This window comes from Triticum urartu, chromosome 7A (genome assembly GCF_056163025.1).
Source record: "Triticum urartu cultivar PI428250 chromosome 7A, HENAU_Tu73, whole genome shotgun sequence".
Taxonomy (NCBI): Eukaryota; Viridiplantae; Streptophyta; class Magnoliopsida; order Poales; family Poaceae; genus Triticum; species Triticum urartu.
The window spans coordinates 718,808,027-718,825,636 of record NC_141879.1 but is presented as its reverse complement, the minus strand read 5'-3'; the positions used below and the strand labels follow the sequence as shown (position 1 = coordinate 718,825,636).

Here is a 17,610-nt window from a genome sequence, read left to right as displayed (position 1 = left end):
AACACCATTTGGGATTAAATCTTGTGCTAATCCTTGGATAAGGTCCATTTCTTGTGCCTTAACTAAAAGCAAATTAAATATGTCGATGGCAATATTAAAAAGAATGGGGGAGAAAGGATCTCCCTGTCTCAGTCCTTTTTTTGTCTCGAAAAAAGGACCAATTTGATCATTGACCATGACTGCTACTTTACCCCTCTCTACTGTCTGCTTGACCCAACCAATAAATCTAGGTGAAAATCCTTTTTTCTTCATGACAAAATACAAGAACTCCCGGTTAATCTTGTCATAAGCTTTCTCAAAACAGTCTTCAAGACATGACCGACATGGATTGTTGTACTCTAGGTAGAGTAATTAATTTCCTGCAGAAACTAGAAGGTAACTAATTCCAACTATTACTAAAGAACTGAGTCCGCGACACTTAATATGGATCGACGAAGTACTATAGTTATTGTTAAAAAAATAGTATATTCATTGGCCTTTAATTTACAGTATATATATAACTAATTCATTTACATATTTCCATTTTGCTGACCGGACGCACAAGAGATCTTTAAAAAACGACTCTTGCCGTGTACAGAGCTCCTGCGTCCGCACACCCGATCTGAGCCGTCCAATTCTGACCAGGCGGTCCAAGGCAGTCGGCGGGATCTTCTCTCCAGCGGGCGCCGCCTCCATGACGCGCCGTGCCCTGATCGGACCGGCCGATGGTCCCGGAGGGCAGCCGCGTGAGTCCGCCCATCCTACCAGCACTGGTCAGTCTCCCACGTCCTCCGCCGGAACGCCGGCCCGGCCGCAGCCGCCCGCCGCATCATCATCCCCGCGGCGCGGCAGGTCACGTCCCGGTCGTAGCGAGCGCGCTCGTCGGGATCGGCGAGCGTGGCGTAGGCCGCATGCAGCCGGATGAACCCCTCGTCGCCGCCACCTCCGACGGCGTCCGGGTGCACTTCCCTGGCAAGACGCCGATACGCGGCCTTGATCTCGCCCCTGCTGGCCCCGGCGCCCAGCCCGAGCACCTCGTAGTGGGTCCTCCCTGCGGCCACCGCCGCCGGTGCCGCCATCGTCGCGGACGCACGCGCCACTACGCACCGCCGAGCCCCTGCCAGCCGCCCGGGGCGAGCAGACCACATCACCGCCGGAGACGACGTCGCGAACGTAGCCATGGATTCGCCTTTCTCTGTTCTTGATTCCTTGACACAAAGCAGAGTATTTCTTCGTTGCACTGTTGTTCGTCCTCGTCGAGGAGAGCTGAGACGCCGGTGGATTTATAGCGGATCCGGACTGGGGGTGAGGACGGAGTGGTGCTGTGGTGGCACGTACGCGCCAGCTCTCGATCTTATCTCCATCGAAGCGAAGAAGATTATGTGTGAGCTCCCGCTGAGTCAGCCACCCAGTGCGAGTTGCTTGCCGGCCTCCTTGAACGTTGCTTTCGTGACACCAATTGTGGTGCCAACTTCTCTTCCCCAGCAAGGCACGATCGGCGCGCGAGATGCTATGTAGCATCCCATACGATAGTCCACATGGCATTGCATGACACGTCACGCATAAACTTTACCTGTGGACGGCACTGTTGTTCTACTTTTCTTCATGTGGTTGGATGGCGATGCTCTGTGGCTGCTTGGGAAAAATAAATAAAGCTTCAAGCCAAAATGGCAGATCGAGCTGTGGATAGTTCTAATTGTTTTGTTGGCGTGCTGACATATTGAATTTGAATTTTCAAATCATCGTGACATAACATAATACATAGGTGTCGGCCCATGGTTTGAATATCGCCAACTTGTCCCCCACTTGGACGGCATATTTACCGTTATTGTTATCCCTGTCTTACTTTTCTTTTTTGAGAGGGTTATCCCAGTCTCCCTTAACTAGTTTCACGGCATCGATAGATGGTGGCGATATTCTTTCATGGTGTGGACTTCCGGGGAGCTTGTTATTTTAGTGTCTGTGGCTATCAGGAACATTTGAATTTCGTATCTCTTTTTTGATATTGTGACTTTTCTTTGTGAAAAAGAGTTAGATACATTATATTGTCGACTTGTTTTACCAGAATTCGTGACACTTTCCCGGGTCCTCCACGTGGAGTCACCATAGATTTTTCCATTGTTCTGGAAGGTCCCAGCCGGCTGAGCTAATTGATTGCGTGTCGACAGATGTTCTATTGCCGCAAGCACTTATTCATATACAGGTGCCTGTGGACTGTGGTTTCAATATGATCAACTTGTTTTAACAAAATGATAGTACGAGAATATGTTTTGGATTCACAACTTGTTCGATAGACTATTCGCGCTCGCGCGCACACACTTGTCCATTAGATTTTTCATCAATGTTCTCGCGACGCGGATAGATAGTGTCGATATTCTTTCATGGTGTTGTCATTTGGGGGACTTGTTATTCCCGCGTTTATGGTTGTCTAGCGATTTCGAATTCGGAAGTGTAGCTCCTTGGCTGAGTAGATCTTTGCTTGCTCTCAAAGGTTCACCCTAGCTGAGCAATAGCTCCTTGAGACGTCGATGAGCCAATTGATTGTGTGGTCACATACTCCTTTTCAGTTTATAGGGCTCATCTTAAATTTTAGTTTTCCCATTTTATAAGTCTCAATTTGGTGTTCCCCATCACATGTTCAGATTTTAAGGTGCAATAAATCATTGCATGCAAGTATTAAGAGAAAATTGACCAATGCATGTACTTTATGCATGCATGCATTGCAATTAATGCATTGGTAAACACAATTTTTAAGGAAAACAAGGGCATTAATTGAGTGGTTTTGCAAACTATAAAAATTGTTTCATCACTCATCATCTATCTTGGTTGGTGAGATTTTTGAATTGAGCCCTATAAACCAGAAAGGAGGTAGTATTTTTCATTGCTCGGACTTTTGGGGACTTGGTAATATTCCAGTGATTTGTGGTTATCTGAATCCGGTGCATTTCGCCCACCAACTCGTCAGCCTGAAAGTGATAGCGCAATGAGCCAATGATCTACCGTGACTGACCTCTGATTTTTCTGCATTCGTTTGTCTTTGTACGTATATATGTTTTCATTCTGCCTCTAGTCTACATGATAGATGTACCTCCGACTTTTTCACACCGAGTTTGTCTTGACATCGCCAGGAATTAGCCTGTTCTTCTTCGTCTTCTAGAAGGTTCGAGATACTAGTAGCATCTTGCTCATCATCACTTACGTTACGGCCGGGTAGAAGAAATTAAGCTGACCTTACGTTTCTTCCTCATAGTCGTACGTGTTGCACAAGTTTTTGTCTAGCGGCGCCGACACGAAGCCAGTCGGCCATGCATGCAGCTGGCGGCAGAGCCCGTGATGGATGGCGTTATTAGCATTATCAATTCGGCAAGTGGGTCGTCGGAGGCGCGGACGCCGACGGCGCCATCGCGGCGTCGACGGCGACGTACGGCCGGGGGCGGGGTCTCGACGTCTCATCGCTCTCGGCGCCGCGCACACATGGATGGCGGAGCTGGGCCTGGGGCGGAGGTGAGCGGCGGACATGGACGTGGACATCCGCGTGAAATGAATTGGGAAAGGAAATGTGTATGGGCCGGGATAAGTGTTTGCTTGCATTATTGATGCTAATTATATGTGATATCCTAATAAGATTGATGACCTGGTGAAGAGAAGACACTATCAGTAAGTAGTAGTGCTACTCAGTTGCCAGTGAATAAGCTCAGGATCACCCTGAGTTATGGCGACGGTTTTCTTTACATTTCATTTTGAAGAAAGAAAAAAGGATATATTATTTGGTAGAGCACTGCTACATGGACGATGCTTGCCAGCCAAAATTTGCACTACATGTCATATCACACTATCCATGGGCGTCTTACGCAGGCGTTTGGATTAACTATCGTGCATGTGTTGTTCATCAAAACGTCGTTCGGAAGTACTTTTGTAGTTGATTTTGTGATGACCACAAGAACTGGGTGGGAGTAGAGAACAAGGAATCAGTGCTCCGAAATAATCCCTCCGTCTCGTAATATAAAAGCATTTTTTCACACTAGTGTAAAAATGCTCCTATATTATGGGACAAAGGGAGTAGCTCCAAATATGGTGATCACGTTAACTTGGAGGGTTTGGCATGTGCACACGGACAGTATTCATGATAAGGAAGCTGCGCTGGTTGGAGCCTCCGCTAACTTTCTACCAAGCTACTTTGATTCCATTTATGCTTCAAGGAGATACTCGATGGAAGAAATTATCAAGGGTAAGATATGCTGAATTGCTCTTGGAATATTGAAAAACAGAAGAAGACCGGATTCGTCCATAACTGGTTGGCACCCCCGATGAATTTCACTGCTCTTTCAGTCAATGGAGCATTTTTGGAAGCAGAGAACTGATGAGTGTATTTTTTTTACACTCATCACACCGTTGTTTAAACTGATTTATCTTATAAAATCTAAGATATTTCCCCCGATATTGTTACTACTGGCTAATGAATGCAAGATATTACGAAATTGTCCTTTTATTTTCTTTGCACGGGAAAATGGGACCATACATGGATAAAAACCATCATATTTACTGGAAGAAGCAAAATGGAGAAGAAAGAGATCAAATCTGAGGCACCAGATGAAACAAAATGCAAGACGGCGTCTCTTACCGCATGCCATCCGCACCATGGCGTCCAACGCTCCAACTATTATAAAGGGCCCCGTACCAGAATTGCAACAGAAAGCACAATGGAACCTCATCTCCACACTAGAAGCCATTCACAAACCCTAGCCACCACCATTTCCCATCTAATCTCCATAACTAGCCACCATCATCTTCACCACCGCAACAATTCACCTCCAATTAGCCATACTTGTAATCGTGTATCGCATGCGGCAACCATTGTAATACATATTATTAATAAAACTTGCATCATGTTGTGTTCTTCAATTATTGGGTTGAGGCATAGCCTTGCCAGCCGATGTGTTTGTAAGTGGGATTGATGGAATGACTTTGAATGAACGCCATGCATGTGTGAAATAAAATTGCATCATAGTTATCTCTTGTATCTCTCGCGTTCTTCGACCTTGCAGGTACCCAGGATCACGGAGTTCGAGCCATGAGGAGGTTAGGAGCAGAGAGGAAGTGAAACACAATTCTAAACACCAGTGATAGAAAAGTTTAGTATGGCAGCGTGAAGCCAATCATTGGGGATAGATGAGGTGTAGTTATTAATGCTTTTATCTGATTTATCTTAATTACTGAGGTAATCCCATGCGATGAGGCCTAGGGTTGGACAACCGACTCTTGATGCAGGGCGTGTTCCGATCAAGACGTAATTTGGACACAACCCCCACTTCGAGTCTTTGTAAGCACGTCTTAACGGGTGTCTTCTAGAGCATAAATTACTATCATGATGATCCCGGTCACAAACATATTGTTGTAAGAATCAAGGCCTCATACCTATGCCAATTTTTATTTTAAGTTTCTTATGTAGCAACTATGATAACAATCTGGTCCAAAAACTAGAATTTAATACTCTTGCCAAAGTTTTGTAAAAAAAACCTTGTTGTGAGTATACGTCCTCTCGTAAATATGGGATATGAGGACAGTATGAGTAAACGAATCAATGGTAGGGCAACAACAACGTTTGCCAACTGAACCAATAACAACCTAAACATGCACATGGATTTAGTATCAAAAAGAAAAGAGAAACCATAATCAAACAGATATTAAGTCAAATGGGAAAACACAATCCTGCAAAAGAGGGGGCTGGTTAGGTAAACGAACTCAAATATATGAATATGAGGCAGATCTAAGCGCGGCCAGGATAGGCGGATCAAAAAAAGACGTAACTGTGGTCATCAACATTAAAGAAACACATTTCGCCAGAGAGTCGCGTTTGGGAGAGAGAAAAGGATGCCTGATTAAATACATCTGGTGAAGGACAATGCTGCGAGGTTGAGTGGACGAATACAATCAGGAAAATGGATCAAACATGTTCTCCTAGGCTTCCCATAGGGGATATAGCAGCCCGTATTCACTCCCTAGCATGTCAGCAGACTGAAAGATTACAAATCCCAAAGACCGTTTGATCGGACCAGATTGCGGCCTACCTGGTGCTCGGCCATCAAAACCAGCACTCAGAGGTGTCTGTCTATCACCAAAAAGTGAATCTTTTTCAACCTCATGACTTTCATGTTCTCCTTTTGCCATTTTACCCACATAAGAGTTGTTTAATCAAGCATTGATTTCTAGTAAATACGCTATGATGAGCTAACCTCCCCTATTTATATTGAACTTTTCTACTGCACAATAAGCATTTCTCACTAAATTATGTTTATCATAATGTCCTCATATATGCACAATAAACAAATTTTGATATTTTTAATTATTACAATTTTACGTATAACTAGCAACAATTAAGTATAGAAACATGCTCACATATTTTGTTATAACAATTTCATACGTTGTGATATTTGTTCATATATTTTTTCCGAGTGCTAAGTGACTTGCAATTTTTTGGCAAAAATACTTTTATTTAGTTGAGATATTTAATAAGTATCTTATTACAATAGATTTCACCAAAGATCTATGCAAACCAATATTATCATCATACTCCACAAATAAATTTACGCTAGTGCATTTGTATTTGTGTTTAATTTTCCCAATGCATCTTAAATATCTATATAATTTGGCAGATTGCTTTACGTTGTATGAATTGAGTAACTTGGTAGATATTCTTGAAATCAATCCTAAATTTTTTGATGTGATTAAATACAGAAATCTAGAACATATGCAATGTCTAGCATGTATGAGTATTACAAATAAAACTTACATAAGTTGTATTTTGATCATTTGTTTTCTTACATGGGTTTTTTCTACAAAAGTGGTGGGTGTAAGTGCATCTAGTGCCACCCCTAGTTGGTTTGGAGTATTGACGACAAACCTAGTTGAGGGACTAATGTGTTTGTGAGAATTGCAGGATAACACAGGTAGAAGTCCCTCATTGATTCGGTTTCACTACCAGATATGACCCCTAAAAATGTACGAAGACATTGAAGACAATGGTGGTTTACGAAGATATTCATATTGAAGACAATGACATGAGAAGACTCCCTATGAAGCTTATGGAACTCGAAGACTTAGATGCTTCGTAGTTTTATTTCATTTATGTTGTGTCATAGGAACCACCGCACTGTTAAGTGGGGTCCAAGAGAACCAGTCAGAATGACTAAAGTGATGCCTAATTCAAATCCTATGTCTTCGAGCGAAGACTATGAGAGCAAATCTTGTCCAGAGTCGGACAAGTCAGCTTTACTTGCAGCCCAAGTAAAGTTGTCGTGTGAGTTCGAAATCTGACCGTTGGAACACGTGTCAGTTCCTTAGTGACCCAGGGTCATTTCGGACAAATCAGGTCGGGTTGCCCAGTGGCTATAAATAGTCCACCCCCTTCAACCTTAAATGGTTGGCTGCTCAGATTTCAGTGCACGGCTTTTGTCGTTTGAGAGCAACCCACCTCGAAGCCTTTGAGAGAAAATTCCTAGCGAGGAGAAAAGCCCTAACCACCCAGAGCCAGAGTAAATTGGGCATCACTTAAGTCTTCTTGTCTGAGTGATCTGAAGACTTATTACACTTGAGGACTGTGCATCCTCCAGACGGTTAGGCGTCGCGTTCTGAGCATCCAAGAGAAATTGTGGATTGCCGGTGAACGAAGTCTGTGAAGGTTTGGGAGTCTACCTTGAAGACTTACCAGAGTGATTGGGCGAGGTCTGTGTGACCTTAGCTCAAGGAGAAAACGGTGAGGACTGGGTGTCCTGAGCTGCGTGTTCAGGACTGGGTGTCCAGGACTGTGTGTCCTTTGGTTTAAATACCTAGCTGCTCCAACCAGACGTACAGTTGTCACAGCAACTAGAACTGGTCCAACAAATCATTGTCTTCAACGTGTCACTGGTTTCATCTTCACTTCCCTTCAACTTACTGTTATTCATTGTGAAGCCATTGCATGCTTGCTCTATCTTTTGTCTTCACAACATAACTGTATGATTTGTTTGGCTTCATAACTTCTTCCTACCCGATCCTTATTACACTGCTGCTACTTGTCATTCTGAATTCACTCAACTGAATACTTGACCATGACTTGCCTAGTGTAATCTAACTTCCGCTGCATAAGTAATAGGCATATCTGTACTGTTTGTCTTCATAACTTTCACGCTTTGAAGACTTTCATAAAAATCGCCTATTCACCCCCCCTCTAGTCGATATAACGCACTTTCACTTGGTATCAGAGCAAGGTGCTCCCTTGTTCTGTGTGATTCGGTTTAACCACCTGGAGTTTTAGCTATATCGACTGCAGGGATAATCAAAGTCTCCGCTGCGTGCCCCGTCTTCGATGAAACTGAATATCCCTACTGGAAGAATAAGATGCGCATGCATCTTGAAGCCATTGACGTCGACCTATGGTATGTCGTCGAGAACGGCGTTCCCAAGGCTGGAGAAGGTGTCACTGCTGCTGATGTCAAGAAGTTCACTCAACTGGACTCTACTGCCAAGAATATCATCTGTGGTCATCTGACCAAAGGACAGTATGGCCGTGTGAGTGCTTTGAAGACATCCAAGCTAGTCTGGGACTGGCTCTCCAAGGTCAATGAAGGCATCTCAACCCAGAGATATCAGAGAATCAGTGTTCTTCGCAACCTCTTCAACCGCTTCAAGCGAAATGACAATGAGAATGTCCAGCACACATTTGACCGGCTCACTGACATCACAAATGAGCTTCAAGCCCTCGGCGCCACTGAGATCACCAAACATGAAATCGTCAAGACGCTGCTGAGATCACTTGATAGTTCGTTTGACATCCTAGCCCTGATGATTCAAGAACGTCCTGATTTCAAGACACTCGATCCGTCTGACATACTTGAGAGGCTCAACACACATGAGTTTCAGCTTTCTGAGAAAAGAGATATCTACAGTCCACACTATGGGCGAACTCGTGCCCTGAAGGCAAAAGCTGTGTCCTCATCTGAAGAAGAATCTGACAGCAGTTCTGATGATCCTGAAGACATTGGAAGAGAACTTGCAATGCTAGTGAAGAAGTTCCAGAAATTCACCAAGAAGAAAGGCTTCAGAAAGTCTTCACGATCAAGCTCAAGGAATGATGAAGCTTCTTCTCATGACTACAAGAAGAAAACATGCCACAAGTGCAAGAAAACTGGACACTTTATCTCTGAGTGTCCACAGTGGGACAATGAAAACAGAAGGAAGAAGAAGAGCAAGGAATATGACTCTGACGACAAGAAGAAAAAGAAATATTCAAAGTCTTCTTCCAAGTCTTCCTCAAAGTCTTCATCGCACAAGAAGAGCTCATCTGGCAAGGCACATGCGTTTGTTGGCAAGGAAATGGATTCTGAGGAGGAGTCCGCATCTGAGGAGGCAGAGGTGGAGTCTGAGGAGGAATCTGATTCTGGCATTGCGAGTCTGGCTATTGCATACGTTGCCAAGTCCATCTTCAACACTGAAGACAATGACTTCATCACCAACACCGACGCAAATGACGAGGACGACTCCACTCCTACCTACTGCTTCATGGCCCGTGGTGCCAAGGTAACCAAACGCACTACTCACTATCAAACATCCAGTGACGATGACTCTGATTGTGATTCAAAACGCAGCTACAAAACACTTGCTAAAATTGCAACTGAACAACAAAAGGCCATGGGTCAAAAACTGTTAGACAGAAGCGATGATCTATTGGGTGCTGAAATGACTCGATCTGAATCCTTAATTGAAGACATAAAAAATCTTCACGTTAAGTATCAGGAACTTGAAGATCGTCTTGAGACTCTCTCAACTACTCATGAAAAGCTTTCCTATGATTATCTTCAAAGGAAGCAAGAACTTGAGAAGTTGAGAGCGGATCATGAAGATCTTCAAAAGGAAAACGAGTCACTTCGAGCCAAACAGATTAGTTCCGCTCAGGAAGGATTTGAACCACCATGCCTTAAATGCATTGAGCTTGATAATGCTACTTCTGTTGCTGAATGTTCCACTGCTACTGCTGTTGCAATATCTTCAACTGTTGAAATGGTAACTAACCCCTCTGCTGAGGATACCACTGCTATTGCTGATGAGAATGCTAGGTTGAAGACATTGCTTGAAACAGGGATGTACAAAAGTCTTAAAGGGCATCAGACATTATGTGATGTCCTTAAGAAGCAGATTCTGAACCGAAACCCTAGGAAAGAGGGTGTTGGGTTCACAAGGAAAATAAATGCAGATGGCTCTTACTGGAAACCTGAGCAGTACCCCAAAACCACATGGGTTGCTGCAAAGGAATCCTCAGCAGATCCATCCAATCTGTCTGGCTTCACTTGTGCTAACCCCATTATCATTGATGAATCCTTTGATGCAAACTATAAACTGTTTAAAAATCAGAATGGTGAAGTGTTTGCCAGGTACATTGGTACTAACTGCAGGAATGGACCACCCATGAAGAAGATCTGGGTTCCAAAAATGTGTCTGGAGAATCTTCCTGTGAATGTCTTCATGACACCTCACATGAAGAAGATGAACCTCAGACCAAAGGCTTCGTATGGTCCAAAGGCTTCATACAGACAGAGGACTCACCTGAGTCGCACTAACGCAAATGTTTTGCAGGGAAATCATGCTCAGGCATATGAATATGAGATCGGTTCATCAAACCGTCATGTTCATATGACCAAGAACTATTCTGCCTATTCTTATGAGTACTATTGTCCTCCTGCTAGACTGTTTGCTAGGGCTCCAAAGCCAAAATTCTCAGATGCTGCACTTAGACTTATTGCTTCTAAGCCACCCTTGAAGATGTGGGTGGTTAAGAAAGCTTAACTCTCGTTTGCAGGGAAAGGTCTCCAGTAGAAAACCAAAATCCTCTGACGCTATTGCTGGGGACCTTAAAAATCTTGCAGGGCGCAAGATAAAATGCCCTAATGGCATCACTATGTATTTCGTTCCTGAATCGCATGCTACTCTTCCTATCAGTCCTAACCTGAATCTAAGTTTTCATAACCCACTGGTTCGTCAAATGTTTTTGCTTCACAATTCTCTTCGTGAAGCCTATCCCCCTAACTGCACTGTAGGGTACGACACAAGCGTCTTCAGAGTCTTCAGAATGGATTATTGACAGTGGGTGTACAAATCACATGACTGGCAAAAGAAGCCTCTTTATGGACTCAACCTTACGTCCATCCGACAAGAACCACATCACATTTGCTGACACTGGTAAAAGTAAGGTATTGGGTCTAGGTAGAGTTGCAATCTCAAAGGATCAACACATGGACAAAGTCATGCTTGTTGAATCCCTTGGCTTCAACTTAATGTCTGTCTCAATGCTTTGCGATTTGAACATGGTCGTAATATTTGGAAAATATCGTTGCCTGGTACTAATGGAATCTGACAAGTCTCTAGTGTTTGAAGGGTATCGGAAAGATGACTTGTATGTGGTAGATTTCTCAGCAGGACCACAGCTTGCAGTATGTCTTCTTGCAAAAGTTTCAGAATGCTGACTCTGGCATCGGAGGCTTGGGCATGCTGGGATGAGAAACCTCCACACTCTTGCGAAGAAGAAGCATGTCATAGGCATCGAGGGCGTCAAGTTCAAGAAAGATCACTTATGCGGTGCCTGTGAAGCAGGGAAGATGACAAGGGCAAAACATCCTTCGAAGACAATCATGACCACTACTCGACCCTTCAAACTACTTCATATGGATCTTTTTGGTCCCACTCACTACTCAACCTTTTCCACTACTGCTTGCCTCTATGGCTTCGTAATTGTTGATGATTATTCTAGATATACTTGGGTGCACATAATCCTTTTCAAGACTGAAGTGCAGGATGTCTTCAGACGCTTCGCCAATCGAGCCATGAACAATTATGGCGCCAAGATAAAGCACATCGGAAGTGACAATGGCACTGAATTCAAGAACACTGGCCTTGACACATATCTTGATACATTGGGCATCACTCATGAATTCTCAGCTCCGTATACGCCACAGCAAAATGGCATCGTTGAACGCAAGAACAGAACACTCATTGAGATGGCCAGAACAATGCTAGATGAATACAAGACTCCAAGAAAATTCTGGACTGAAGCTATTGACACTGCATGCCATACAATCAATCGTGTTTATCTTCACAAGCTTCTGAACAAGACATCTTATGAACTCCTAACTGGCAAGAAGCCAAACGTCAGTTACTTCAGAGTATTTGGCGCAAGATGCTGGATCAAGGACCCACACCACACCTCAAAGTTTGCACCAAAAGCACATGAGGGCTTCATGCTTGGATATGGAAAGGATTCGCACTCCTATAGAGTCTTCAATCTCTTTCACTACAAAGTGGTTGAAACAGTGGATGTGCGGTTCGATGAAACCAATGGTTCACAAAGAGAGCAACTGCCAAATGTGCTTGATGAAGTTCCAGCTAGTGAATCAATCAAGCTTATGGGAACTGGAGAAATTGTACCTTCTGAAGCTCATCCTGAAGAAGAACTTATCATCTCAGCACCTGATTCACATGAAGACAATGCTCAGTCTGAAGATATTCCTCCCAATGACAACACAGATCAGCAAGAGCAAAGTCTTCGCCCTATACATCCCCGTGTTGCCAATGAAGTGCAGATTGACAGAATAATTGATAGCATCAATGCACCTGGTCCACTCACTCGTTCAAGGGCAACTCAACTGGCAAATTTCTGTGGGCACTTCGCATTCGTCTCAATTTCAGAACCCAAGAAAGTCGAAGAAGCCTTTATGGAACCTGAATGGATTCAAGCAATGCAAGAAGAGCTTCAACAGTTTGAACTGAACAATGTATGGGAATTGGTTAAGCGTCCTGATCCACGGAAGCATAACGTAATAGGCACAAAATGGATATACCGCAACAAGCAAGATGAGCATGGTCAAATCGTCAGAAACAAAGCTCGCCTTGTTGCTCAAGGATATACTCAAGTGGAAGGCATTGACTTCGATGAAACATTGCTCCTGTGGCTAGACTTGAAGCCATACGTATACTTCTGGCCTATGCAAATCATCACAACATAATTCTGTATCAAATGGATGTGAAGAGTGCCTTTCTCAATGGCAAGATTGAAGAAGAAGTGTATGTTGCATAACCACCAGGGTTTGAAGATCCAAAATATCCTGACATGGTATACAAGCTCAATAAGGCACTGTATGGCCTCAAACAAGCCCCTTGGGCCTGGTATGACACACTCAAGTACTTCCTGAAGAGCAAAGGCTTCATACCTGGTTCCTTAGGTCCCACTCTCTTCACGAAGACATATGATGGTGACCTGTTCGTGTGCCAAATATATGTGGATGACATTATCTTCGGCTGCACCAATCAGAAGTACAGTGAAGAGTTTGGCTATATGATGCAAGAGCAATATCAGATGTCCATGATGGGGGAGCTGAAGTTCTTCCTCGGTCTTCAAATACGGCAACAACACAACGGCATTTTCATATCTCAAGAGAAATATCTTAAAGAGTGCCTGAAGAAGTTCGGTATGCAAGACTGCAAAGGCTTCACAACACCAATGCCAGCCAAACATCATCTGGGTCCCGACGACAATGGTAAAGAGTTCGATCAAAAGGTATACCGCTCCATGATTGGTTCTTTGCTTTATTTATGTGCATCTAGGCCAGATATTATGCTTAGTGTTTGCATGTGTGCTCGATTCCAAGCGGCACCAAAGGAGTCGCATCACTTAGCTGTGAAGCGAATTCTTTGATATTTGGCTCACACACCTACTCTATGATTATGGTATCCAAAGGGTTCAGAGTTTGATCTAGTTGGATTCTCGGATGCTGATTATGCTGGTGACAAGGTTGATCGGAAGTCTACATCAGGCACATGCCACTTTCTGGGACGATCACTTGTATGTTGGTCTTCAAAGAAGCAGAACTGTGTATCTCTCTCCACTGCTGAATCTGAATACATTGCTGCTGGATCTTGCTGCGCTCAGCTTCTGTGGATGAAGCAAACTCTCAAGGACTATGGCATTCATCTGAAGCAAGTGCCTCTTTACTGCGACAACGAAAGCGCCATCAAGATCGCCAACAACCCAGTCCAGCACTCGAAGACAAAGCACATTGAAATTCGTCATCATTTTCTCAGAGATCATGTTGCAAAGGAAGATATTGATATCATACACGTCAACACTGAAGAGCAATTGGCAGATATCTTCACCAAGCCCTTGGATGAGAAGAGATTTTGCAAGTTACGGTGTGAGCTAAATATCTTGGAATCCTCAAATGTCCTGTGATTAGGCACACATCCTAATACTTATGCATATTGATGACTTAGATGTGCAACACACGAAGTAACGTATATCTTCAATCAATGAAGACATACATTCTAAGTGTGAATACATTAATGTGAAATTTGACTTCGGAGCGCCACGATAATTGTGCGCCGTGTCTGGGTCTAATACTTCCTATACGGTGGGTAACGCCACCACCAAACGTTCTATTTTGAAGTGGTTCACTCATGGCGTTACCTCGCAATGTCTTCACATTTGGTTTGGCTTCAATCTCAATATGTCTTCATGATTATCATCACTACGTTGATTATATAGATATATATGTACTAGTGTTCTGTCCTCTACAGCATTCACTTATAGCTATGTCTTCTTGTTTGAATCTTTTGAACTAAGTGAATGTGATCGGACCCTAACCTCTCTATGCTTTCTACCTCAAACTCTATCTCTCCAAGTCATATGCATTCTATTGAAACTGTCGAATGTCTTCTCTGCGTCCTTGTCAGCAGAAGACACAGAGACAAACTTTAAAATCATTTTCAATGCTCATTCATCCACAAGAAATCCGGAGAAGTAGGAACGACCACCCGACAATCCAGGCGTGCGTGGGATGTGGAACTGCCCCCGATATTCCGCATGGTGGACACGTGCTGTTCAGATGCAAATCGCCAGGGGCACCTGTGTAATAGCGCAGTGCCGCCTCTATGCCTATAAGTACACGATTCACCGCGGTCATTTTCTTTCTTCCACCCTCGCACGAACCCTAGCGCCACCGCTAGCTCTCGACGACGCCGGCGATGAAGCGCTTCACTGCCGCAACCTCTCCGACGCCGTTTTCACGCCGACCGCGGACTTCAACCTCTCCGCCATCGCCGTAGCTGTCTTCCATCGCCAAGTTAGGGCACGGAGGATCGAACTGCTCGGCCTCATCTCCCACTTCGTCTAGCAGTTCCAAGTGTGGTAAATAATACCTCTTTTTACAGCCTCTCTTGATCCTATAGTTCAGTCACTTTCTGCCATAAGAAGTTTCTGTTCTCACAAGTTAGATCTCTCTCAGTCTGCATCTCATAACCTGCCTAGAATATTCACTTATGCTTCATGAAGTAGTTAGATTCCTCACTTGTACTGATCTGTGGGTTCGTACAAATCTGGAACCAACTTCTTTTCTATGAGTGAATGTCTTCGCAAGCTGAGGTCAATGTCTTCTAAACCGATTTATCTTCAAAATCTTCTGAGAATGCATATGACCTCTTCCCCTTCCCTTGCACCTTAATGCTGTCACAGGTACATGTCCGTGGGAGAATCCTTTGGTTCTCATAGTCTGCATTCATTTGCAGAATTCTTACAGCATCACATCAACTCTCCAGAAGCCAGTTCTTGTTGGTCAAGCAAAAGGAAGCCTTTGAAGCCTTTGAACATCTTGAAGCCTTCCAAGTTAAGATTCATGGCTTCAGAAACAGCAGCAAGGAAGGGAGGCAGACAGCAACGTGGTGGAACGTCCAAAGATCTGCCTGATGAATTGGCAGAGATGTACAAAACTGATCCTGAAGAGAGCTATGGTCAGCGCAAGACACGAATCCAATGGATTCGAAGATATTGGGCAGAGCAATGGTTCCAATACCGCTTCTTCACTCAGGAGTATGCAGAGAAGTGCGCCATCAAGAGACCATGGGGAGACGTACTATACAAAAATCTCGTACCCAGGTCCAGAGACGAAGCCATTGCTCAAGGCTTCTACCCATGCATGGTCAGAGGACCGCAGCCTGCTGATGCTCATCCATCATCACTACTCTGGTGTCGCGATGACAATCTGTTCAAGCGCAACTTCCAGTTTGCGCAAAACTCAGCGAAGCAGAACAAGAAGAAGTTTGGACTTGACTTCAACCCTGGTCCCTCCGCGCCAAGGGTAGATGGCACGCGCACCGCAGAACCCAATATCATCGGTACCTTCGCCAACCTAGACAGCCTCATCACCTACATCAAGGTTCAAGGGGCCGTAGTGAATGACCCTCCTGCTGACTCTGAGTCTGATGAAGCGCCTGCTGTACCGAAGCCAAAACAGTCAAAGAAGCCAAAAGCTTCAAAGCAGGCCCCTTCACCAAAGATCTCAAGGGCGAAGCCATTGGTAACTGCACCTCCTGAAGCCAGTGTGCAGTCTGAAGACTTATCACGAGTCTCCAAGCCCCAAGAAGCCAAGAAGCCTCAGCCACACACAGGCAAAGAGCTCACAGATGCTGCCATTCTGCGCAGCGAAACCATTGATCTATCAAGCGATGAAGATCTTGGAGATGATGCTCTTGAGCAGCTCATCAAGAGCAAGGAAGAGGCTGAAATCTTCAACAATCTGCCTCTGTTTGATGTCGCCATCATCCACAACTTCATCGATGAATGGTTTGCCTCACCAAGCATCAGCTTCGAAGACCTTCAGCTGCCCGTTGGCCTCAGCGTCGCTTTCCAAGGCGCTATTGCTTCAGAACTTGCAATTGCCCAGTGCATTGTTGAACTGAAGCAGAAAATTAATTCTGAAAAAGCTCAGTTCAAGAAGCACATGGCCAAGCTCAGCGTGCAAGAAGTAAAAAACTTCAAGATCATGTTGCACGAGCTAAAGGAGAACTTTTTGAAGAAGCGTGTTGAAGCTCAAGGTTCCCGTGAGCGGATGAAGACTTTGGCAGACAGATGTGTGCAGGCCTACAATGAGGCCGAGAAGCGCAAGGCACTTGGGCGTCCCGGCATCGACCCCAGGATGGCCGCTAAGAAAAAGAAGGAGACTGCCACCACTGAACCAGAGGCACCAAGGTCAGAAGCTGTTCCGATTGTCTTCCCCACTGCTACGACTGGATCGAAGCCAAAGAGCCGGTCCACTGCCTCTGAGCTCAAGAAGACAAGGATAGCCGAAGCTGAAGCTAGGAAGAGGAAACACTCTGAAGCCTCTCCTTCTGACCCCATCACCAAAAAGCGCAAGACCAAGAAATCTCGGGCTGCTCCCACAGAGCCCTTGATAGTTGAACCCCTCTCCGTCCTCTATCCTGACACCGATCGTCAGCTGACAGTTCATGAGCCTACTCCCACAGAGGCTCCTGAAGCTGAAGACATTCCAGCAGCCGACCCCAACGCTGCTGAAGACATTGGTCACCACGACAATGTACAAGATGATGCAGCCCTTCCTCAGCTTGAGTCAAGCGAACTGATCAGCATTGGTCGTCCATTGACGCCAATTGCACAAGATGCGTCGTGGGCAGATCGCCCACAAGAGGAAGACAATGAGGCCCAGCCCACTCCAACTCCAACGACGTCGTCTGCATTCCGCAGGCTTCGCAAGGGACCAAGGCCTCAAGCTCCTGCTGAAGACATTCCGGCTGCATCAGCCGAAGAGAATGAACAAG

At 44.8% G+C, this 17,610-nt stretch overlaps 1 protein-coding gene across 1 annotated transcript; it reads right to left on the bottom strand.

Moving 5' to 3' along the window:
• Nucleotides 1-445: 445 nt before the first annotated feature.
• Nucleotides 446-1,203, bottom strand: LOC147962172 (chaperone protein dnaJ 11, chloroplastic-like). Its single transcript, XM_087535738.1, has one exon. The coding sequence runs from the start codon at nucleotides 1,158-1,160 to the stop codon at nucleotides 741-743; it is 420 nt and encodes a 139-aa protein (XP_087391864.1). The 5' UTR covers nucleotides 1,161-1,203; the 3' UTR covers nucleotides 446-740.
• Between the last annotated feature and the right edge of the window lie 16,407 nt (nucleotides 1,204-17,610).

What these genes read in the sequence shown, in the direction of transcription:
- LOC147962172 (XM_087535738.1), bottom strand. Translation starts at nt 1,160, where the DNA reads ATGGCTACGTTCGCGACGTCGTCTCCGGCGGTGATGTGGTCTGCTCGC.